This window comes from Heptranchias perlo, chromosome 9, assembly GCF_035084215.1.
Source record: "Heptranchias perlo isolate sHepPer1 chromosome 9, sHepPer1.hap1, whole genome shotgun sequence".
Taxonomy (NCBI): Eukaryota; Metazoa; Chordata; class Chondrichthyes; order Hexanchiformes; family Hexanchidae; genus Heptranchias; species Heptranchias perlo.
The window spans coordinates 52,036,923-52,062,032 of NC_090333.1; the positions used below are offsets into that span (position 1 = coordinate 52,036,923).

General features: G+C 42.6%; 1 protein-coding gene across 3 annotated transcripts in view; it reads left to right on the forward strand.

Moving 5' to 3' along the window:
• Window positions 1-25,110, forward strand: part of dock7 (dedicator of cytokinesis 7) — a 170,603-nt gene that overhangs the window by 93,172 nt on the left and 52,321 nt on the right. For all 3 annotated transcript variants that reach the window (XM_067990418.1, XM_067990415.1, XM_067990416.1), the window contains 10 exons: window positions 158-244; window positions 7,192-7,287; window positions 8,517-8,657; window positions 11,470-11,583; window positions 12,365-12,535; window positions 17,530-17,669; window positions 18,468-18,637; window positions 23,129-23,283; window positions 24,192-24,374; window positions 24,882-25,017. In XM_067990418.1, coding sequence (XP_067846519.1) covers window positions 158-244; window positions 7,192-7,287; window positions 8,517-8,657; window positions 11,470-11,583; window positions 12,365-12,535; window positions 17,530-17,669; window positions 18,468-18,637; window positions 23,129-23,283; window positions 24,192-24,374; window positions 24,882-25,017 — 1,393 coding nt within the window. The remainder of the gene's footprint in view (window positions 1-157; window positions 245-7,191; window positions 7,288-8,516; window positions 8,658-11,469; window positions 11,584-12,364; window positions 12,536-17,529; window positions 17,670-18,467; window positions 18,638-23,128; window positions 23,284-24,191; window positions 24,375-24,881; window positions 25,018-25,110) is intronic.

A 25,110-nucleotide genomic window follows, 5' to 3' on the forward strand; every position in this document is an offset into this window, starting at 1 on the left:
CCCCTATTATGGATGTGAAATTACAATAATTTTGTTTAGGATGTAATTTGGTTGAAGGCATTCTATGCTTCCAACTCCTGTGTATTTAAATTAATACATTCATTTGTGCCATGTCTGACTTCACCAATTTGTTACCAACATTCATTCCACTCCATAGGCCATGGACCGAAGTAATCGCATGTCATCGCACACCGAGAGCACAAGTTTCTTACAAACATTAACGGGACGATTACCAACTAAGAAGGTAGCGCACGGTATTATTGTGTGAGCTGAGTAAGGAATGCGGGATAAATCTACTCCAGGAAATCTTGAATGTTATCTCTAGCTCAGCTTGCTCAGATCTAGGAGATTACAGTACAGATCAAGTTGAGCTTTGTTGTGGAATTTGCCGCAGAATCTATAGTCTTCAGCGTCCTAACCCAGTTTATGTGTTGCACTAATTACGGTTCTGGATTGTCGCAAATAATCAGACTGCTTGCGGTAGCTTGATTCAAATCACACAGAATTGCAGCAAGCTTTGAACAGAGTTTTCAAAAGTTTATTTTTAGCTGATATCAGCTTAGATGATTCCACATTGCTTCTGCAGCTTGTTATTAACACTGGGGCATGTTCTCAACAAATGGAGATTTGCAGCATACTGTAGACACTCATGATAAACTGTGACCAAACATTGTACGACATACATTTGAACTTTTTAAAAAATGCATCAGTGGTTGATATTTTTGATGAACATATCTGAGATTTAATTTTGTCATGGGAATTATTAAAATAAATTCAACAATGGAGACAATTATTACATTTCATAGCCTGCAATAGAACAGTCCTTCCCTTATAAATGCTGAGGGGAAAAAAATTGAAGCTTCCCTTATTCCATGAGTAAATGTACCACCCAGCGGGGTACTAAATAACACCAATGCAGAGGGACCCAGCTCCATCCCTGGTCTGTGCTGAGTTAACTGACTTCTGTCAGGGCAGCAGTAGGGGTGTTGCAATTCGCCTCAGCCTCCTTGCCACAGTTCCTGTTCTTGACTGCTATTCAGTGACCCTACTGGAAAGTGTTCGTATGTGGATGGTGAGTAAGAATAGGATCAATCTTGGATAGTATAGCCTCACAGTCAAATTGCCTCTCAACACTGCTCTGGGCCCAGGCATGAAGAAGGCCATTAAGACAAAGTCCTAGAGAGCTGTGTCTAGGAACATAAGAACATAAGAAATAGGAGCAGGAGTAGGCCATAGAGCCTCTCGAGCCTGCTCTGCCATTCAATAAGATCATGGCTGATCTTCAACCTCAACTGTACTTTCCTACCCAATCCCCATATCCCTTGATTCCCCTAGAGTCCAAAAATCTATCGATCACAGCCTTGAATATACTTAATGACTCAGCATCCACATCCCTCTGGGGTAGAGAATTCCAAATATTCACAACCCTCTGAGTGAAGAAATTCCTCCTCATCTCAATCCTAAATGCCCGACCCCTTATCCTTCGACTATGCCCCCTCGTTCTAGACTCTCCAGCCATGGGAATCAGCCTCTCAGCATCTACCCTGTCAAGCCCTCTCGGAATCTTATATGTTTCAATGAGATCACCCCTCACTCTTCTAAACTCCAGAGAATATAGGCCTATTCTACTCAATCTCTCCTCATAGGACAACCCTCTCATCCCAGGAATCAGTCTAGTGAAACTTCGATGCATTGCCTCCAAGGCAAATATATCCTTCCTTTGATAAGGAGACCAAAACTGTATGTAGTATTCCAGGTGAGGTCACACCAAAGCCCTGTACAATTGTAGTAAGACTTCCTTACTCTTGCTGCAGTTATATAAGGTATTGGTGAGACCGCACCTGGAATACTGCATACAGTTTTGGTCTCCATACTTAAGAAAAGACATACTTGCTCTCGAGGCAGTACAAAGAAGGTTCACTCGGTTAATCCCGGGGATGAGGGGGCGGACATATGAGGAGAGGTTGAGTAGATTGGGACTCTACTCATTGGAGTTCAGAAGAATGAGAGGCGATCTTATTGAAACATATAAGATTGTGAAGGGTCTTGATCGGGTGGATGCAGTAAGGATGTTCCCAAAGATGGGTGAAACTAGAACTAGGGGGCATAATCTTAGAATAAGGGGCTGCTCTTTCAAAACTGAGATGAGGAGAAACTTCTTCACTCAGAGGGTGGTAGGTCTGTGGAATTTGCTGCCCCAGGAAGCTGTGGAAGCTACATCATTAGATAAATTTAAAACAGAAATAGACAGTTTCCTAGAAGTAAAGGGAATTAGGGGTTATGGGGAGCGGGCAGGAAATTGGACATGAAGCTGAGTTCGGATCGGTCAATGCCCTGTGGGTGGCGGAGAGGGCCCAGGGGCTGTGTGGCCGGGTCCTGCTCCGACTTCTTGTGTTCTTTAGATTTGTGGTTGGGATCAGATCAGCCATGATCTTATTGAATGGCGGAGCAGGCTCGAGGGGCCGATTGGCCTACTCCTGCTCCAATTTCTTATGTTCTTATGTTCTTATGTACTCCAAACCCCTTGCAATAAAGGCCAACATGCCATTTGCCTTCCTAATTGCTTGCTGTACCTGCATGCTAACTTTTTATGTTTCTTGTACAAGGACACCCAAATCTCTCCGAACATCAACATTTAATAGTTTTTCATCATTTAAAAAATATTCTCTTCTTCTATTCTTCCTATCAAAGTGAATAACCTCACATATCCCCATACTATATTCCATCTGCTTCCTTCTTGCCCACTCACTTAACCTGTCTGTATCCCTTTGCAGACTCTTTGGGCTCGATTTTCAGACATCCGAATGGGTGCGTTCGTGGCGGGGGGGGGCTCCGAAAATTGGGGAGACCCGGGGCGGGTCCGGAGCCCGGCTCCAACCCGCCCACTTCCGGGTTCCCCAGTGAAGCGCTTGGATGCGCGCACAGCCCCCGCATGCGGGACTCCCGCCAGCAATTAAAGCCGGCAGGATTCCACTTAAATCAATTAATTGGATACTTCAGGTCGCCAGCAGACCTGATTTGTAGGATATTTTACAAGGGGTGGGATTTTCATCTAAACTGAGAGTGTTTCCCATACTGGGGGAAACACTCCCTGTTGAAATGGACGTGTTGCAGCCACCAGCCTGTGGCAGTTGCAAAGGTCCATTTGATAGGTGGGGGTTGAGACCTTCACTCATTGCAGGAGGCCACTCTGTCACTTTGGACAAAGTTTGGCCTGCTCCACCCTCCTCCTAACACTAAAATTCACCAACTTGCAACCTCAACCCCTGTGTGCAGACACATTTACCTACCTTGCGGACCCCCTCAAACGTACATCTTCCGGATGGGGGCCGCCGTAGCTGCAGTCATGACCTCCCTCGGAGGATGAACAACATCACCAGCCTCGCCGGCCACGCCATCCACCTCTGACACGTGGAGCTCCACAACACAGTGCTGTGACACATCAACCTGTACAGCACAAGGGAGGGCAACCGCAGAGAGAGATGCTTTGCAGAAGGCACTACCCTAGCTACAGGGTCTACAGACCGAGGCTCACCTTCCTGGACCTCTGAGCAGCAGTGCACACGGAGGCTCAGAGTCACTCGACATGTAGTCGTGGACCTCTGCAGCCTCCTTCATGCCGAGCTGCTCCCGGTTGGCCCGAGCACCATCTTCTTACCTGTCGCTGTCAAAGTCACCACTACCCTCAACAACTTCTCCTGCACATCCTTCCAGTGTGCCACCGGGGACATCGTCTCTCAGTCGTCTGCACAAAAGAGCCCTGCAAGTACACCTACACCCACTCTGCAGTGACACAATGGGCGGCATCAGTCGTGGGTCTTCATGGTGATCCTCAGGAAAGGGCATTATTGCACAAACCAGACAAGATTTGCAAAGACGTGGCAGTAGTGGTGACAATATAATATGTAATGTGAGTTGATCAGAAACCATGACAAACCCTCAAACGCCCTTGTGCATCCCCATCATGCTCACGACACGTTTGCCTTACGCTTCCTACTGCACATATGTGATGCATGCCCTGTGGCTGCAGCACAGGTAGTGGCAGGTTGAGTGAGGCTGACCGTGAAAGAGATGCGTGAGAGGGTGAGTATGAGATAGAGCCATGAGATTGTATGAGGATTGGGTTTAGTGGTGGTGGTGGGATGAGTACTGGCGAGGTGAGTAAGTGTAGGGAAGATGAGGATGAGCTTTGAGTGGGTGTGAGAAGTGATGTGATAGAGTAGTGTTGGCAGTGCAGAAGGAGATGTGGGGTGGGGGCGGTGATGTGGCAGATGGAGTGTAGGGGAATGAGTAAGTGTACTCACTTCGGCTGACCTAGTTAAGTCATTGAAGCACCTCCTGCACTGTATGCAGGTGCGTGATATGTTGATGGTGCTGGTGACCTCTGCCACCTCAAGCCAGGCCTTCGTGGTGGCAGAGCCAGGCCACTTCTGTCAGCCGGGGAGAAGATCTCTGTCCTCCCCCTCCTCACCCCATCCAGTAGGACCTGAAGTGAGGCATCATTAAACCTGGGAGCAGCCTTCCCCCTGGGCTGCTCCATGCTGTAATTTTGGCTCCTTTCTGCAGCATCAGTCAGTGGAGGACTGCCCCTTTAAATAGGGCTCCTCCAGCTGACAGCCTATGATGCGGGTGCGCAGTCTGCCCGTTGCGCAGCTTTCCAGCGCGAAATCTGGAAGCCAAGGTAAGTGCCTTCAATTAGGCTGCGATCGTGTGCAGAGCACCCCAAATTCACTGGGCGCGTTACCCACACGCCCAGTTGACCCCCCCGCTGCCAACCTGCCCTCCCTCCTAATATCGAGCCCTTTGTGTCCTCCTCACAGCTTACTTTCCCACCTAACTTTGTATCGTCAGCAAACTTGGATACATTACACTCGGTCCCTTCATCTAAGTCATTAATATAGATTGTAAATAGTTGAGGTCCAAGCACCGATCCTTGCGGCACCCCATTAGTTACAGCCTGCCAACCTGAAAATGACCCATTTATCCTTACTCTCTTTTCTGTCCATTAACCAATCCTCTATCCATGCTAATATATTACCCCCAACCCCATGAGCTGTTATCTTGCGTAACAACCTTTTATGTGGCACCTTCTTGAAAATCCAAATATACTACACCCACTGGTTCCCCTTTATCAACCCTGCTGGTTACATCCTCAAAAAACTCTAATAAATTTGTCAAACATGATTTCCCTTTTATAAAATCATCTTGACTCTGTCTAATCATATTATGATTTTCTATATGCCCTGTTACCACTTCCTTAATAATGGATTCCAGCATTTTCCCGACAGCTGATGTCAGTCTAGCCGGTCTGTAGTTCCCTGTTTTCTCTCTCCCTCCTTTCTTGAAGAGCGGGGTTACATTTGCTACCTTCCAATTCGCTGGAACCGTTCTAGAATCTAGGGAATCTTGGAAGATCACAACCAATGCATCCACTATCTCTGCAGCCATCTCTTTTAGAACCCTCGGATGTAGGCCATCAGGTCCAGGGGATTTATCGGCTTTAAGTCCCATTTCTCCAGTACTTTTTCTCTACTGATATTAATTACTTTAAGTTCCCCCCTCTCATTAGCCCCTTGGTTCCCCACTATTTCCGGTATGCTTTTTGTGTATTCTACTGTGAAGACAGATACAAAATATTTGTTTAACGTCTCTGCCATTTCCTTATTCCCCATTATAATTTCTCCTGTCTCAGCCTCTAAGTGACCAACATTTACTTTTGCTACTCTCTTCTTTTTTACGTAGTGTAGAAACTCATGCAATCCGTTTTTATATTTCTTGCTGGTTTACTTTCATATTCTATTTTCTCCCTTTTTATCAATTTTTTGGTCATCCTTTGCTGGTTTCTAAAACTCCCAATCCTCAGGCTCACTAATCTTCTTGGCAACATTATAAGCCTCTTCTTTTAATCTAAGACTTTCCTTAACTACTTTAGTTAGCCATGGATGAATCACTTTTCCTGTGGAGTTTTTATTTCTCAATGGAATGTATAATCGTTGAGAATATTGAAATATTTCTTTAAATGTTTACCATTACTTATATATCGTCATACCTTTTAATCTAATTTTCCAGTCTATCTTTGCCAACTCGCCCCTCATACCTATGTAATGGCCTTATTTAAGTTTAAAACTCCAGTTTCTGACTTAAGTACGTCAGTCTCAAGCTCGATGTGAAATTCTATCATATTATGATCACTCTTCCTCAGGGTATCCTTTACTGTGAGATTACTAATTAACCCTGTCTCATTACACAGTACAAGATCTAAAATAGCCTGTTCCCTGGTTGGTTCCATGATGTATTGTTCTAGGAAACTGTCTCGTATGCATTCCATGAACTCATTCTCCAGACCACCGTTGCCAATTTGATTTGCCCAGTCTATATGTAGATTAAAGTCCCCCACGATTATTGCATTACCCTTGTTACAAGCTCCTATTATTTCTTAATTAATACTCTGTCCAACGGTATAGTTACTGTTAGGGGGCCTATAAACTACTCCCACCAGTGTTTTCTGCACGTTGTTACTTCTTCTTTCCACCCATACTGATTCTATTTCCTGATCTTCTGAGGGAACATTAGTACAGCCAATAGTGGGAGAAAAATATTAAATTTCTCCTGCTGGAAAGGAGAAATTCCAACTTTTATAGATCAAACAGTGAAGGTCGCTGGAGGTCTTGGAAATCAGATTTGCAGATGGAAAAAAAACCTTTATTTGGCTTAAGTTACAGACCCATCTTTAGAGCTCTGATATTCATTGAGCCTCATCATGTCAAGTGAAGGTCCTCATTTTTCCTAATCCTGGATCACAATCATGGCAATTCAATGTGTAGTGTAGTGAAACCCATTGCTAGCTTGGATTCAAATTCTCAAAACTACTTCCTCCTGCCTTTATCTTCCCCCACATCCCTAGTATGGACAAAGAGTACAAAATTTCATGGAATCCATTGCTCCTATAACAAAGCTGCACCACAACACTCAATATTTTACAAACAGACTCCGGATATTGTATGTAAATAGACAAAGCCATTTAATTCCAAAAATTTAACACAGCACTGAAAACATTCCAAGATTGGAAATACTGAAGTCACCATCTAGTTTGTGATGGTAGAGATCAGGCAGCATGAATACGTTTGTCTTTATTCTAGAATGTTATGTTGTAAGTGTTTTTAATTCTTACTGTGTTGTTGTGTGACTCAGCTATTGCATGAAGAGCTGGCGCTGCAGTGGGTTGTGAGCAGCGGGAGTGTGCGCGAATCGGCTTTACACCAGGCGTGGTTCTTCTTTGAATTAATGGTGAGTAAAATAGTAGTTAATCAAGATCTTTGTGTAGGGTTAACTCTAAGTTTAAATATTCAAATTCTACAAATGATTACTGAAGACTTCGTTCTTAGCTGAAAAAGAAACTTTGGGAGGAAAAAACTGTTCTTTGTTTCGTTGATCTAAATTTTGAATGTACCCCTGATTCTTCCACCCCCCCCCCCCACCATCAGATTTTCTCCAATTGCAAGTCACCTTCATACCCCACTAACAGTGGAAGTGATTCCGCAATAGGAGCACAGTCCCTGTATTCCGAATTGACTTTGCAGTTGCCCCACAGACCCATTCATGTTACCATTCTGGCTGGAAGCCTTCCCGGTTGATGGGGGAGGCCCATCTAGGTGATAAATGATAAAATTTCACTGCTGATTAGTATAATAGATTGAGAGCTCAGGGAGCAGAAATACCTCAAGCTGGTGTTCTTTGTTTCCAGAACTGCACTACCTAGTTTATATTGAATAGGGCTGCTTCTGAAGGCAATGCTGTAATATAAATGGAGCATTGGGGCTGTTTTGAAGATGTGTAAGTGTAGCTCAGGGATGACTGTCTCTCAGTTTTCTCAATTTTCCTTTGGGGAGGGGAGGTATCTATTGGCTCCATCTGTCTGAATTAAGAAACACAGAAAAATTTGGGATGAGTACGCAAGATTCTAGGTGTCAAGAATCTGAATTTTGGGGCAATTTGTGGAAATTGGATTTGATCTCTTTCAAAAGAGACTCCAAGATGACCTAATTGACATTTGCAAGATTATAACAGGAATTGACTGTGCCTCCACGCAAATTGTTTAAATACCAGTTTTATGTACCAGGAGACAAATTTATGAGTAAAAAGGGAAATTAAGTGGAATTCTTTCCCCTCTAAAGATTAGTAAAGTTGTGGAATAAGTTACCAGGGAAGGGCATGAAAGTGGACAGTATAAGTGGATTCAAGAAGTAATTAGATGTGTTTTTGGAGAGAGAAGCGATTGAGAGAAGTAATGTAAGGGAGGTAGGTGGGGCTGAGATTAATCAAAAAGAGATGGGTTTTTAGTCCAAATAGCCATTTCCTAGTTCCAAAAGTTTCTTGTATTAATTCTGTCTCCATACTTTCCCCATTAGGTCTCTTGGCACTCGTCATAGAGACCAAAATATACTGAAAGTTCTTTTTTAAAACATAAATATATATCCAGAACTAATGCTTTGTTTAATGTGTTACTGATTGAACAGGTGAAAAGCATGGTGCAACATTTATATTTTTCTGACAAACTTGACATCCTGAGAAAAGCTCGATTTCCAGAAAGATTCATGGATGACATTGCTGCGCTGGTTAGCATGATTGCTGGGGATATAGTTACACGATTTCAAAAGGTAACAACTGAATTCATTGTTATTTCAATTTTCATACATGTGACCATATAGGCCAGGTAGAACCAAATTTGATCCCTGGTCTGTGCTGTGTTTATTGATCTCAGTCGGAGTACCAGTTGGGGTGCTTCTGGGTTAAGGAGAAAAATCTGCCACAATTTCTGCTCTCGATTGTTATCCAGTGAGTCTTGGGTGAACATAATATCTATCATTAGGTTTAGATTTGGTTTATGGAAAAGGACAACGAACAGTCAAATGTGAAAATGCCTAACTGGGGAAGGGGAAATTTCAGTGAGGTAAAAAGGGATCTTGCCCAGGTGGATTGGAATCAAAAATTGGTAGGCAAAACAATAATTGAACAATGGGAGGCCTTCAAGGAGGAGTTGGTTTGGGTACAGAGTTGACACATCCCTATGAGGGGGAAAGGAAGGGCATCCAAAGCTAGAGCTCCTTGGATGACTAAAGATATAGAGATTAAAATGAAACAGAAAAAGGAGACTTAAGATGAGTGTAAGGTTCATAATACAGTAGAGAACCAGGCCAAATACAAAGTACAGAGATCTAAAAAAAGGAATAAGAGGGGCAAAGAGAGAGTATGAGAATAGATTTGCAGCTAACATAAAAGGGAACCCAAAAGTCTTTCATAAACATATAAATAGTAAAAGGGTAGTCAAAGGAAGGGTGGGACCGATTAGGGACAAAAAAGATCTTCTTGTGGAGGCAGAAGGCCTGGCTGAGGCACTAAATGAATACTTCGCGTCCGTCTTCTCTAGAGAAGAGGATGCTGCCATTGTAGCAGTAAAGGAGGAGGGAGTAGCGACATTGGATAGGATAAAAATAGATAAAGAGGAGGTACCAAAAAGATTGGCAGTAGTCAAAGTAGAAAAGCCACCCAGTCCAAATGGGATGCATCCTAAGTTACTGAGGGAAGTAAGGTTGGAAATTGCGGCGGCCCTGGCCATAATCTTCCAATCCTCCTTAGATATGGGGACGGTGCCGGAGGACTGGAGGTTTGCAAATGTTACACCCCTGTTCAAAAAAGGGGAGAGGGATAAACCCGGCAATTACGAGCCAGTCAGCCTAATGTCGATGGTGGGGTAACTTATAGAGACAATAATCTGGGACAAAATTAATTGGCACTTGGAAAAGTATAGGCACGGATTTGTTAAAGGAAAATCATGTTTGACCAACTTGGTTGAGTTCTTTGATGAAGTATCGGAGAAGGTTGATGAGGATAGTGCAGTTGATGTTGTGTATATGGACTTCCAAAAATTTGATAAAGTACCACATAATAGACTTGTAAGCAAAATTAAAGCCCAAGGGATTAAAGGGACAGTGGCAGCATGGATACAAAATTGGCTAAGGGACAGAAAGCAGAGAGTAGTGGTGAACGGCTGTTTTTCAGACTGGAGGGAAGTATACAGTGGTGTTCCCCAGAGGCCAGTATTAGGATCACTGCTCTTTTTGAAAAATATTAATGTCCTGGACTTGGGTCCAGAGGATATAATTTCAAAGTTTGCAGATGACACGAAACTCGGAAATGTCGGAAATGTAGTAAACAATGTGGAGGATAGTAACAGACTTCAGGAGGACATAGACAGACTGGTGAAATGGGCAAACACGTAGCAGATGAAATTTAACGCAGAGAAGTGTGAAGTGATGCATTTTGGTAGGAAGAATGAGAAGAGGCAATATAAACTAAATGGTACCATTTTAAAGGGAGTGCAGGAACAGAGAGAGACCTGGGGGTGTATGTACACAAATCTTTGAAGGTGGCAGGATAAGTTGAGAAGGCTGTTAAAAAAGCATATGGGATCCTGGGCTTTATTATTAGAGGCATAGAGTACAAAAGCAAGGAAGTTATGCTAAACCTTTATAAAACACTGGTTAGGCCTCAGCTGGAGTATTGTTTTCAATTCTGGGCACCACACTTTAGGAAGGATGTCAAGGCTTTAGAGAGAGTGCAGAAGAGATTTACTAGAATGATACCAGGGATGAGGGACTTCAGTTATTTGGAGAAACTGGAGAAGCTGGGATTGTTCTCCTTAAAATAGAGAAGGTTAAGGGAAGATTTGACCGAGGTGTTCAAGATCATGAACAGTTTTGATAGAATAAATAAGGAGAAACTGTTTCCAGCGGCAGAAGGGTCGGTAACCAGAGGACACAGATTTAAGGTGATCAGCAAAAGTGCCAGAGGCGACATGAGGAAACATTTTTTTACACAGTGAGTTGTAATGATCTGGAATGCACTGCCTGAAAGGGCGGTGGAATCAGATTCGTTAGTAACTTTTAAAAGGGAATTGGATAAATACTTGAAAGGAAAAAATTTACAGGGCTATGGGGAAAGAGCAGGGCAATGGGACTAAATGGTTGGCTCTTTCAAAGAGCTGGCACAGGTACAATGGGCCCAGTGGCCTTCTTCTGTACTGTACCTATTATGATACTATGACAACAGAATTGGGTTTAGTTGTGATTGTGCCCTAGAGCTTGACAGGAAGTCGCTTCTCATTGTCTGTGTTCAAGCATGAAGAGTTGCCATATTGGATGGGGTACTGAATGGTGGCTGGCAGCCATGGACCCATTCCCAATATAATTCAGTGCTATTCAGAAAAGGAGGGAAATATGGGAGAACAGTAAGAAAAGGATGGGAATGGCAGATAACCTGGCCATCAGACTGATCCGTAGCACTGGGGAAAATGTAACCCAGTAAGTGTTGGACTCATTCAAAACGAATGAGAAATTTTCAGTATTTTAAACTATATTAAGAGTTACAGAAGAATGCTGATGATGTAACTGATGAATCCTTTATTTTTAGGATATAGAACTGATTGAGAGATTAAACATCAGTCTTGCGTTTTTTCTCAACGACCTGTTTTCTGTGATGGATCGAGGCTTTGTCTTTTCCCTAACCAAAACCTATTGGAAACAGGTAATGGACACATTGACCACTTACCTTTTCAGGGTGTAAAGAACATGAAACCAATTGTGAATTTTAGAAAATATATTATTTAAAGATTTTTCGTAACAGCTCCACCAGTAGTCCAGAGGGTAAAATTGCTAATCAGTGTAATGCTGAGCCATACAGACCAGGAAGATCCCAGATTCAATCCTTAGTCTGTGCTAAGTTGGCTGGTGTCATCCAGGACACCATCTAACCTATGCTGCATCTGACTTGCGAGAGTTGATTCTGCTGCGAGATACATTGAAATGGAAAATGTTCCACTCACACCCACTAATTTCCTTTGCCTAGATAAGCAGACAATGTAAAAAATCTTGGATAGGGAAAATCAAATTATACAGCAAACTGACAAGTCCGTACTAAATTATTAAGTTATCCTTACTGTGAGCAAAGTGTTCTTTAAAAATAAATATTATAATAAAGTTGATATTAAAATTATTTTGTTAGAATAATAGAAAGAAAGAACTTGCATTCACAGGGAGCCTTTCATGTTCCCGGAATGTCCTAAAGTGCTTCACAACCAACAGATTACTTTTTGAAATATAGTCACTGTCGGCAAATGTAAGTAACACAGCAGCCAATTTGCACACAGCCAGGTCAGAAAAATACATCTATAGTGACACTGATGATATCTTGAACAGTTTATTAATTTTGTTTGAATAGTGAATATTTGTGCTTTAAGTTTATTCTAGTAATTTTTACAGTGATTTATGTTTTAAAAATTGCATCTACTGTTTGTCTGTTTCTGTAGGTTTCTTCAAAGCTTTATGCTTTACAGACCCCAAGTATGCTTGTATCACTGAGATTGGACTTCCTGCGAATCGTCTGCAGTCATGAGCACTATGTCACACTGAACTTACCATGTAGTCTCCTTACACCTCCATCCTCCCCATCCCCCTCTGTGTCTTCTGCAACTAGTCAGGTAGAATTCCTCTTGGCATTTGATGTTGAAGCTTTTTTTTTCAAAAATTCTAAATATTTTCAGAAAGCCTTTGAAAAGGTACCACACAGGAGATTGTTGGATAAGATTTATGGGTATGGAAATAGTGGAAGGGAAGCAAATTGGATTAAAAACTGGTTTAAAGGGAGGAAACAGAATTGGAGCTAAGGGCAGTTTCTCAGAATGGTTGGAAGTGTACAGTGGTGTCCCACAGGTTCTGTTGAGAGATCAGTAAAATATGAGGTTGAGTAGAATGGGCCTATACTCTCTGGAGTTTAAAAGAATAAGAGGTGATCTCATTGAAACATATAAGATTATGAGGGGGCTTGACAAGGGAGATGCTGAGAGGCTGTTTCCCCTGGCTGGAGAGTCTAGAACGAGGGGGCATAGTCTCAGGATAAGGGGTCAGCCATTTAGGACTGAGATGAGGAGGAATTTCTTCACTCAGAGGGTTGTGAATCTTTGGAATTCTCTACCCCAGAGGGCTGTGGATGCTGAGTCGTTGAGTATATTCAAGGCTGAGATGGATAGATTTTTGGACTCTAGGGGAATCAAGGGATATGGGGATCGGGCAGGAAAGTTGAGATCGATGATCAGCCATGATCTTATTGAATGGCAGAGCAGGCTCGAGGAGCCATGTGGCCTACTCCTGCTCCTATTTCTTATGTTTTTATGAGGAATAGTAAATAATTCTGAGGACTAAAGAAAGCTGCAAGGAGATATTGATAAGATGGTGGAATGGGCAAAGAAATAACAGATGGAATTCAGTGCCAATAAATGTGAGATAGTAAATTTGGTAATTATATAAAAGTAACAATTGTACTTTGAATGAAGAAAACAGGGCGTTGTGGACGAGCAGAGGGATTTGGGGGTTCAGGTTCACAAAACATTAAAAGTAGCACCTCTAGTGGATTAGACCATAAAAAGCTAATGGAATACTGGGGTTTACGGCAAAAGGTAAGAAAAATGTAAAGATGTAATGGTGAATCTGGATAAAACTTTAATAGGATTACGGTTGGATTACTGTGTGCAGTTTTGGGGTGATTTGATAGAGATACTTAAAATTATGAAAGGATGTGACAGAGTAGATAGAAACAGGATGTTTCTAGTAATTGTGGGGTCTAGAATGAAGGGATATGGATATGAGATTAAATATAAGAGATTTATAGAATCATAGAATCATAGAATCATAGAAGTTACAACATGGAAACAGGCCCTTCGGCCCAACATGTCCATGTCGCCCAGTTTATACCACTAAGCTAGTCCCAATTGCCTGCACTTGGCCCATATCCCTCGATACCCATCTTCCCCATGTAACTGTCCAAATGCTTTTTAAAAGACAAAATTGTACCCGCCTCTACTACTGCCTCTGGCAGCTCGTTCCAGACACTCACCACCCTTTGAGTGAAAAAATTGCCCCTCTGGATCCTTTTGTATCTCTCCCCTCTCACCTTAAATCTGTGCCCCCTCGTTATAGACTCCCCTACCTTTGGGAAAAGATTTTGACTATCGACCTTATCTATGCCCCTCATTATTTTATAGACTTCTATAAGATCACCCCTTAACCTCCTACTCTCCAGGGAATAAAGTCCCAGTCTGTCTAACCTCTCCCTGTAAGTCAAACCATCAAGTCCTGGTAGCATCCTAGTAAATCTTTTCTGCACTCTTTCTAGTTTAATAATATCCTTTCTATAATAGGGTGACCAGAACTGTACACAGTACTCCAAGTGTGGCCTCACCAATGCCCTGTACAACTTCAACAAGACATCCCAACTCCTGCATTCAATGTTCTGACCAATGAAACCAAGCATGCTGAATGCCTTCTTCACCACCCTATCCACCTGTGACTCCACTTTCAAGGAGCTATGAATCTGTACTCCTAGATCTCTTTGTTCTATAACTCTCCCCAACGCCCTACCATTAACGGAGTAGGTCCTGGCCCGATTCGATCTACCAAAATGCATCACCTCACATTTATCTAAATTAAACTCCATCTGCCATTCATCGGCCCACTGGCCCAATTTATCAAGATCCCGTTGCAATCCTAGATAACCTTCTTCACTGTCCACAATGCCACCAATCTTGGTGTCATCTGCAAACTTACTAACCATGCCTCCTAAATTCTCATCCAAATCATTAATATAAATAACAAATAACAGCGGACCCAGCACCGATCCCTGAGGCACACCGCTGGACACAGGCATCCAGTTTGAAAAACAACCCTCGACAACCACCCTCTGTCTTCTGTCGTCAAGCCAATTTTGTATCCAATTGGCTACCTCACCTTGGATCCCATGAGATTTAACCTTATGTAACAACCTACCATGCGGTACCTTGTCAAATGCTTTGCTGAAGTCCATGTAGACCACGTCTACTGCACAGCCCTCATCTATCTTCTTGGTTACCCCTTCAAAAAACTCAATCAAATTCGTGAGACATGATTTTCCTCTCACAAAACCATGCTGACTGTTCCTAATTAGTCCCTGCCTCTCCAAATGCCTGTAGATTCTGTCCCTCAGAATACCCTCTAACAACTTACCCACTACAGATGTCAGGCTCACTGGTCTGTAGTTCCCAGGCTTTTCCCTGCCGCCCTTCTTAAACAAAGGCACAACATTTGCTACCCTCCAATCTTCAGGCACCTCACCTGTAGCGGTGGATGATTCAAATATCTCTGCTAGGGGACCCGCAATTTCCTCCCTAACCTCCCATAACGTCCTGGGATACATTTCATCAGGTCCCGGAGATTTATCTACCTTGATGCGCGTTAAGACTTCCAGCACCTCCCTCTCTGTAATATGTACACTCCTCAAGACATCACTATTTATTTCCCCAAGTTCCCTAACATCCATGCCTTTCTCAACCGTAAATACCGATGTGAAATATTCATTCAGGATCTCACCCATCTCTTGTGGTTCCGCACATAGATGACCTTGTTGATCCTTAAGAGGCCCTACTCTCTCCCTAGTTACCCTTTTGCCCTTTATATATTTGTAGAAGCTCTTTGGATTCACCTTTGCCTGATCTGCCAAAGCAATCTCATATCCCCTTTTTGCCCTCCTGATTTCTCTCTTAACTCTACTCCGGCAATCTCTATACTCTTCAAGGGATCCACTTGATCCCAGCTGTCTATGCATGTCATATGCCTCCTTCTTATTTTTGACTAGTGCCTCAATCTCCCGAGTCATCCAAGGTTCCCTACTTCTACCAGCCTTGCCCTTCACTTTATAAGGAATGTGCTTACACTGAACCCTGGTTAACACACTTTTGAAAGCCTCCCACTTACCATACGTCCCTTTGCCTGCCAACAGACTCTCCCAATCAACTTCTGAAAGTTCCTGTCTAATACCATCAAAATTGGCCTTTCCCCAATTTAGAATTTTAACTTTTGGGCCAGACCTATCCTTCTCCATAGCTATCTTAAAACTAATGGAATTATGATCACTGGTCCCAAAGTGATCCCTCACTAACACTTCTGTCACCTGCCCTTCCTTATTTCCCAAGAGGAGGTCAAGTTTTGCCCCCTCTCTAGTCGGGCCATCCACACACTGAATGAGAAATTCCTCCTGAATACACTCAACAAATTTCTCTCCATCCAAGCCCCTAATGCTATGGCTGTCCCAGTCAATGTTGGGAAAGTTAAAGTCCCCTACTATTACCACCCTATTTTTCTTGCAGCTGTCTGTAATCTCCTTACATATTTGCTCCTCAATTTCCCGTTGACTATTTGGGGGTCTGTAGTACAATCCTATCAACGTGATCTCTCCCTTCTTATTTTTCAGTTCTACCCATATGGACTCAGTGGGCGAACCCTCGGATATATCCCCTCTCACTACTGCCGTGATGTTCTCCCTAATCAAGAACGCAACTCCCCCTCCTCTCTTACCTCCTGCTCTATCTTTCCTATAGCATCTGTACCCTGGAACATTGAGCTGCCAGTCCTGCCCCTCCCTTAGCCATGTTTCAGTAATAGCTATAACATCCCAGTCCCATGTACCCATCCATGCCCTGAGTTCATCTGCCTTGCCCATCAGACTTCTTGCATTGAAATAAATGCAGTTTAATCTAGTCTTCCCTTGGTCTTTGCCCTGCTTTCTCAGACCATCTGTCCGGTCATGTTCTGTACACTCTCCCTTACTGCCTTTTGTTTCTGTCACCACTTTATTTCCCACTGACTTCCTGCATCGGTTCCCATCCCCCTGCCACATTAGTTTAAACCCTCCCCAACAGCACTAGCAAACACTCCCCCTAGGACATTGGTTCCAGTCCTGCCCAGATGCAGACCGTCCAATTTGTACTGGTCCCACCTCCCCCAGAACCGGTTCCAATGGCCCAGGAATTTGAATCCCTCCCTCTTGCACCATCTCTCAAGCCACGTATTCATCTTAGCTATCCTGTCATTCCTACTCTGACTAGCCCGTGGCACTGGTAGCAATCCTGAGATTACTACCTTTGAGGTCCTACTCTTTAGTTTAACTCCTAACTCCCTAAATTCAGCTTGTAGGACCTCATCCTGTTTTTTACCTATATCGTTGGTGCCTATATGCACCACGACAACTGGCTGTTCACCCTCCCCCTCCAGAATGTCCTGCAGCCGCTCCGAGACATCCTTGACCCTTGCACCAGGGAGGCAACATACCATCCTGGAGTCTCGGTTGCGTCCGCAGAAACGCCTGTCTATTCCCCTTACAATCGAGTCCCCTATCACTATAGCTCTGCCAGGAGAAACTTTTTTACACATAGGGTTGTGAGGCTGTGGAGTACGCTACCAGAGTCCAGATTGCAGCAGGCACTAAGTCAACATTTAAGAATAGATTAAATAGGTGGTTCAAGGAAAGGAGAATAAAGGGATATTGCAACAGGGCAGACAGATGGGATTAGGACTACTGCTTGTATGGAGGATAAATATGAACTGGATGGGCTGAACAGTCTGTTTGCATGTTGTAACTTATTCCAATATCTGTTTGATTCTGCAGAGCTCTGGGTTTTCTACCATTGTTCAAGACCAGAAGATTGCAAATATGTTTGAGTTATCAGTCCCATTCCGCCAACAGCACTACCTGGCAGGACTTGTACTCACTGAGTTAGCCCTTATTCTAGACCCAGAGGCAGAGGGGTGAGTTGGAAAAGATGCATGTTCATAAAGTGTTTGCACACACAGGTTGCTATTGCTTGTAGCCATATATGTCAAAAAAAATCTCCTTCTTAGAAGCGGGGGGAGGAAGGTAAGATTTCCTCTGTGCACCAGGTGCAGGAAAAGAGCACAATTATGTCGCCACTAAACCTAGTACACAGGGAAGTTTTTGCTCCCAGGCCCACATAGAGCCTTTCTTTATTTGGACTTTTGTGACTCAGGATCTTTCCCTTCTGGCGGGTTAGTGCCTCGCCTCCACTCGGCAGTTTCACTGAAATTATAAACTCGCAAGTGGCAAATTTTCAGAACTGAACGTGATCCCACTGATCTATGTCGCTGATCTAGATACAGATACATGTTAAACTCAGAGACAATTCAGCATTAGCTTTAGCTGTTAATTCAGATCCTTCACACTATTGGATTCAGAAGCCCTCCGAAAACAATACCAAAATGTCATTGATGCTCATTTATGGGGGGAAATAAATGAAAGTTAGCAGAAATGGACAAAACAAAATAAAATATGTTGCTGTTGATTAGAATTGTGACAAATTTTTGAAGGGACCCTCATGGGGTAACTTGTTTAAAAACATGTCCTGGGGCAAGACTGCCTCTTTAACGGGGATCCTTGCAATGAATCTCTTTTTTTAATGGGGTTCCTAGTGGTGGCAGGATGCTTTACCAAAGTAGGAATAAACACTTGTCAGAACTGGTGCTGATAAAAAATATTAGCGTTGCGCTGGTGGTTTGGATGATCTTTCACAATAATCTAATATTTTACAGCTTGTTTGGATTACACAAGAAGGTTGTCAACGTTGTTCATAACTTGCTGTCAAGTCATGACTCAGATCCCCGGTATGCTGATCCAGATGTGAAAGCTCGTGTGGCAATGTTATACTTGCCAATGATTGGCATCATAATGGAAACTGTGCCACAGCTGTATGATTTTACAGGTAATTTAGCCATTTGTTGCTTCTCTTCAAAACTGTAGAGAAACTGCTTTTGTATAAAGGATACTGAGATTTCTAAGAATATAGAGAGTGGGTAATTGGAATTCCATCATTATCCATGAGATTGGCCACTCAAAGTATGGGCAGTAGCAAGTTGCACAAAAACATACCACAAGGTGCTTCACGTAAATATAGAAAAAAATGGATGGGGTGACCAAAAGTTTGATCAGAGAGGTGAGTTTTAAGAAGGGTCTTAAAGAAGAAGAGGGAATGGGTGGATGGGTTTAGAGAGGGAATTCCAGAACATAGAGCATAAGCCACTGAGGGCACATTCACCAACAATGGGGGACAGATGTTCAAGAGGAAAAAAGCAGAGGAACAGAGATTTTGGGGAGGGGGTTTGTTGTTGTAATGCTGGAAGAAGTTAGAGCGGTAGGGAGGGCAAGGCAATGGAGTGATTTAAACACAATAATGAGAATTTTAAATTTGATATGTTGGGGGAGGGGGCAGAGCTAATGTAGGTCAGCAAGGATGAGGGTGATAGGCAAGCGGGACTTGGTGCAGGATTAGATACAGGTAGCAGAGATTTGGATGATCTGAAGTTTGTGGAGGATGGGAGGCCAGCCAGGAGAGCATGGGAATAGTTGAGTCCAGAGGTGAAAAGGGCATAGATGAGGATGTCAGCAGCAGATAGGCTAAGGCGGGGGCAGAGGTGTATGATGTTACGAAGGTAGAAGTAGGCAGTCTTTGTGATGGAGAGGATATTGAGTTAGAAACTCAACTCAGGACTGAATAGGAAGCTAAGGTTGTGAACGGTCTGGAGAGATGGGCACAGGTCTGGGAGGTGACATCGTGTTCAAGGACATTGGAGAGGATTAGGAAGTTAGAGATATGGCTTTACCATTCAAAGACAGAGAGGTTGAGTTATGAGTGAATTCTGCAGCTTTTTTTTAATCCTTCCTACACGTGTGGCCTGGATTATTCCTTTGATAAAGCCCCTGCTACATTTAATTAACCTGATTGCAACTACGATGCAACTTTGTGCATGTTTAACCTTCGGGGTTTTTGAGTGGCTGAAAAATGATCTTAAAAATCAGGTTTCAGCAAATGAAACTTTTTTTAAGACAAAAAGTAAGCAAAAGATTTAAAATGGGAAACCATTTTTAAAAAAAGGCAAGCAAAACTGAATTGTTGGCATTTTAAAATTTCTAATTAAAATTGTACTTCTTTTACTTTAGTGGGTTGGAGTCAGCATTACAATAAATATTTTATAGCTTTATTTCTGTAATTATTCATGTTTATTTCAACATCTCAATGCATCAGCTGATAACTTACAAAACCAGTCAACCCAGGTAGACAGAAATTTGCCTGGAACTGCTGGTAGTTTAAAGGTTAATGCTTGGCATCACCAAAATGCAGCCAGAGACAACTGTGATGAGGAAAAATATCTTGCATCGACCCCTAGGGCCTTTCCTTAGGAGTTAAATGAAAATTGAGTTAGACATCAGAAAATTGCTATAAAAGGACACTGTCTTTATGAAACATCGATAAACTATATTTTTCAGAAAGGGAGAAGATTTAAAAAGGTTGTATATGATTGTTGTCCAAATGGCATCACGTGTTCTTGACACAGTGATAATTTCATGAAAATGGTGGCCTTTAACTGAGTTTGGTCACTATTTCAATGATCAGTGGAGTTGAAGGTGAAATAAATTGCTGTTAGGTTCCCACTTCAGATCACTATCCAGTGCTCCTGCTGGGTTGTGTACTTGTATTGATAAGATCAGGCTCAACTATAATGCTACCCCCACAGTTAAATAGCCTGCTGACATGCACTGTCAAGGCACACTTGGTGAAATACTAGAGTTTTTCCAGCACCTGTGGAACTGTACCACAACTACATGCCTTGGAAGGGGGGATTTTTTTGGTTCTATGTTTTAGAACCCTAGGCATTAATTATGGATTGCCCATAAGGCTGGGTATTCTGCAGCGAGTGACACACCTCCTGACTCCCCAAAGCCTTTCCACTATCTACAAGGCACAAGTCAGGAGTGTGATGGAATACTCTCCACTTGCCTGGATGAGTGCAGCTCCAACAACGCTCAAGAAGCTCGACAACATCCAGGACAAAGCAGCCCACTTGATTGGCACCCCATCCACCACCCTAAACATTCACTCCCTTCACCACTGGCACACCGTGGCTGCAGCGTGTACCATCCACAGGATGCACTGCAGCAACTCGCCAGGGCTTCTTCGACAGCACCTCCCAAACCCGCGGCCTCTGCCACCTAGGGGGACGGGGGCAGCGGGTACATGGGAGAGGCACCACCTGCACTTTTTTCTCCAGGTCACACACCATCCCAACTTGGAGGTATGTCACCGTTCCTTCATCGTCGCTGGGTCAAAATCCTGGAACTCCCTTCCTAGCAGCATTGTGGGGGACCCTTCACCACACGGACTGCAGCGGTTCAAGAAGGCTGCTCACCATTGCCTTCTCAAGGGCAATTAGGGATGGGCAAGAGATGCCGGCATTGCCAGCGACGCCCACATCCCATGAACGAATAAAAAAAAAATGGCTAGGACATAAGAATTTTTAGGAACTGGAAAAGCCCATTAGGCACATTAAGCTTGTGTCTTTTTGATGCATTGTAAAATGAGTGTACAAAATAAGCTTTGTGAAATTATTTTTTAAGTTTGAGCCTAACTTTCATTTAGCATGCATGAAAGTTGTTCCAGCCTCTCTCTCCTTCATCCTCCTGCCAAAAAAGAAAATGTGTGCTAGGAAACATTATGATCCCGAAGGACATCTATTGGAATACTGGTACAAGGTCAGTAGATGTTGAATTAAATGAAAGAGAAACAGCAGGTTATGAAATAAACTACAACTGCTGTAAGATCAGAAGATGGATATGGATGAGGAAGGCCACATTTCCGTCCTAGCTCATCTATCCAGAAAGAATCTAGTTCCCCCATCATAGTGTCTAAGGCTGCCATCTAACCTGTCTAAAAGTTTCAACATAAAATAAATTTTCAGGACTATGGGGAAAGGGCGGGGGAGTGGGACTAGCTGGATTGCTTTTGCATAGAGCCGGCGCGTACTCGATGGGCCGAATGGCCTCCTTCCGTGCTGTAACCTTTCTATGATTCTGTTCTAAATATACTGATTGTGCTGATGTAATTAATGTAATCCTATTTTAATGAAAAACTGGTTCAATCATTAGTTACTTATAAAGGAATTTGATGCTCCTGGTGAGTTGGAGGATACATTGCTTTATAAGTACAGGAGTTATTTGCCATGTAACAGACAATGTGTTGTATAACATTGAAGTCCTGTGGTGATGTCCATAGACAAAAATAAAATACAAGTTTTTTTTTATAATTGTTACTGGAATTCTTTTTCTGTCCCTCTCTGTCTTTTGCTTTCTTTTTCTTTTTACATCAAATATACTTTTTACATTGTAGTCTCTATATTTCTCTCTTTTTTGCTCACTTCTTCCCTCTACGTCCTATCCTGTTTACCTCCCAATCTCTCTGGCGCACTCACATTTCTTTATCGATTTACTCAGACTGCTTTGACTTCTAGATCCAGTGTCCAAATCCAACCCAATCTGATTTTTAAAAAAAAGTCTCTTTCTACTTACTGTAAGGATGCCAGGTGAAATTTGTGTAGGGGAAGTCTCCATTCCATTTCTAATGGCAGAACACAAAACTATCCCGAACTTGCCACAAATGAGCAATCTCATACAGTGGCCAAGATCGCTGGTATGAAAAATGAAAAAATGTTAAACTGGTCAAGTATGCAATGCTCTTCTGAGGTTGAAGTTAAGGCCTATTGTTGGTTAGAGGAGAGGAAGCTTTACTTTGCATCTAATCCACACGTTACCTGACTTGGGAATGTTTGATGCTGATATTGGGTATCTGAAATGGGAAATTGTTTCATTCCCACCACTCAACTTGATAGGTAGAAAAATTCACCAAAAACTTAAAAAATTTGATTCTGGGGCAACTCAGTTGTGCTGAGCATTAGAACAATAAAATTACAATGTGAGGGATGAACAGAAGATTCGACCCTGTTCCATGCAGAAGGCTGCAGGGTCTACACATAGGTGCGATGGAGGGTTGGTCGGAAGAGGATTGGATCAAACAGGCGATTCTTACCTGGTTGTGCTTAGTTTGCTATGAGGCATGGGTCTGATGCAGGCCAACCAGCTAGCTTTGTAGGAGGCTGACTCTGTTAGATTGTAGACCAGAGATAACTCAAAAAAGAAAGAAAATTACGTAAGTTCTTTTTTGAAAAAAAAACTGAACTGTCTTTCTGGGAATAAAACTACTTCAGTTGAGTGACTGCTTCAAAAAATGTAAACATTAAACTTTGAATCAGCATTACCAAGAAATGAGTTATTCCAGAATGTTTGTTTGAAGATAAACATTTCAGATACCATATAAGATGTTATTTTTCCCCTCTTCTCCTGCTCTGCCCTCCTCTCCTGCAAGAATCCCTCAATCAGCGAGGACGTCCAAGTGTTGTAACTGCAGATGATTACGAGAGCGAGAGCAGCAGCATGATCAATCAAACCGTCGCCATGGCAATCGCAGGAGCATCTGTTCCGCAGCTGTCCCGGCCAAGTAGTTTCTTGCTGGCATCAGGGGTAATGCAAATCATTTTTTTATTACCAAGAAGCCTAAATGACAGCCCAAGGCCCGGTTTAAAAAGAGTAGAAGAGAAAGTGGGGTAAATCAAGAATTAGTGGTTAGGTGAATTTTCAAAGTTTTAAATTTTATTAGAAAGGAAAGAGTAAGAAGATAAAGAGATCCACAGTTTTGACATCCTGTGAAAGAATTAGAGTAGGAGATGATGCGATGAGTCTTGATTTTAATGTAGTGAGGAAGGAAGAACTTGTAGGACAATATATTTGCAACAACAGAAATAAAGAAATAACAACTTACATTTATATGTCACTTTCCTGACCTCAGGACATGCCAAAGCACTTCACAGCCAATTAAGTACTTTTGAAATTTTGTGGTAATGTAAGGAAATGCGGCAACTAATTTGTGCAGAGCAAGGTCCTACAAACAGCAAGAAAATAAATGATCAGATAATCTGTTTTATTGATGTTGGTTGAGGGAAAAATTGTAGCCAGGACATTGGGAGAACCCACCTGCTTTTCTTCAAATAGTGCCATAGGATCTTTTACATCCACTTAAACGGGCAGATGGGACTTTAGCATTTAATTCGAAAAATGGCACCTCTGACACTACAAACGCTCCCTAAGTACTGCACTGAAGTGTCAGCCTAGATTGTGTGCTCAGCTGTCTGGAGTGGGGCTAGAACCCATGACCTTCCAACTCAAAGGTGAAAGTGCTACTACTGAGCCAAGTTGACACCTCCCAAGAGAGGAAAATTTAGAGGACCAGTGATCTTAATGAAATAGGGAGAGCGGAGAGGTTGGATACTAGAGGTGACAGAAGAATCTTCTATGAAGAAAGCGAGTGTTAGCCAATAACAGTGAATTTATAAAGTTAGAGTTTGAGTAACAAAGGTTTTTCTTTGATTTAGACTGGACGGCAGTATACAACCTTCTCAGCAGAATCAAGCCGCAGTTTGTTGATTTGTCTTCTCTGGGTTTTGAAGAATGCAGACGACATGGTTCTGCAGAAATGGTTTGCGGATCTCTCCGTCCTTCAACTGAACCGCTTGTTGGACTTGATGTATCTCTGTGTGTCCTGCTATGAGTACAAGGTACAGTTATATCAAAACCACTGTAATTTTACTGTTTCTTGTCGTCTGTTTTAATATATAAATAGATGTATGTATGTTTGTACATATCAAACATTTAATCAGCCATGAGTAGCAGTAGGGGTGCGATAATTGGCTTCAGTATTTTTGTGCTACGGAGGATTAAAAAAAATTAGTCAGCATTCCTGCTTTTGATTGCTAACCCGTGCTTCCTGCTGTAAAAGCCATGTGTGTGGGGTTGTCTGATGAGGATAGAATCGAGCTTACTTGTGATGCCCTCCACACTCAAGTGCCCTGCTATCACCCTCTATCCAGGCTCACAAAGGAAGAATGGCCACTTGGGGGTAAGGTACTGGAGAGCTGCAGGTGCTTCTGGAATTATATCCCAGGAAGAATCAGCACCTGAAGCAGAGGAGGTGGAACAGAAAAAGTTCCACAAAATTTGCACATGGAGTTTTAAAAAAGATGGGGAAATTACCTAACTATCTACTTTGTGTCAAATCATTATAGGGCAAGAAAGCTTTTGAACGAATGAATAGTCTGACATTCAAAAAATCTAAGGACATGAAAGCAAAACTTGAAGAAGCGATTCTTGGAAGCATTGGAGCTCGGCAGGAGATGGTTCGTCGTAGCAGAGGGCAACTAGGTATATTCATTCTGTTCACCATCATTCTTCTCCCTTTACCTTCTTGGTTGTGACTGTATATTTGTCAAAACCCATTTCACAGCCATATCTCTA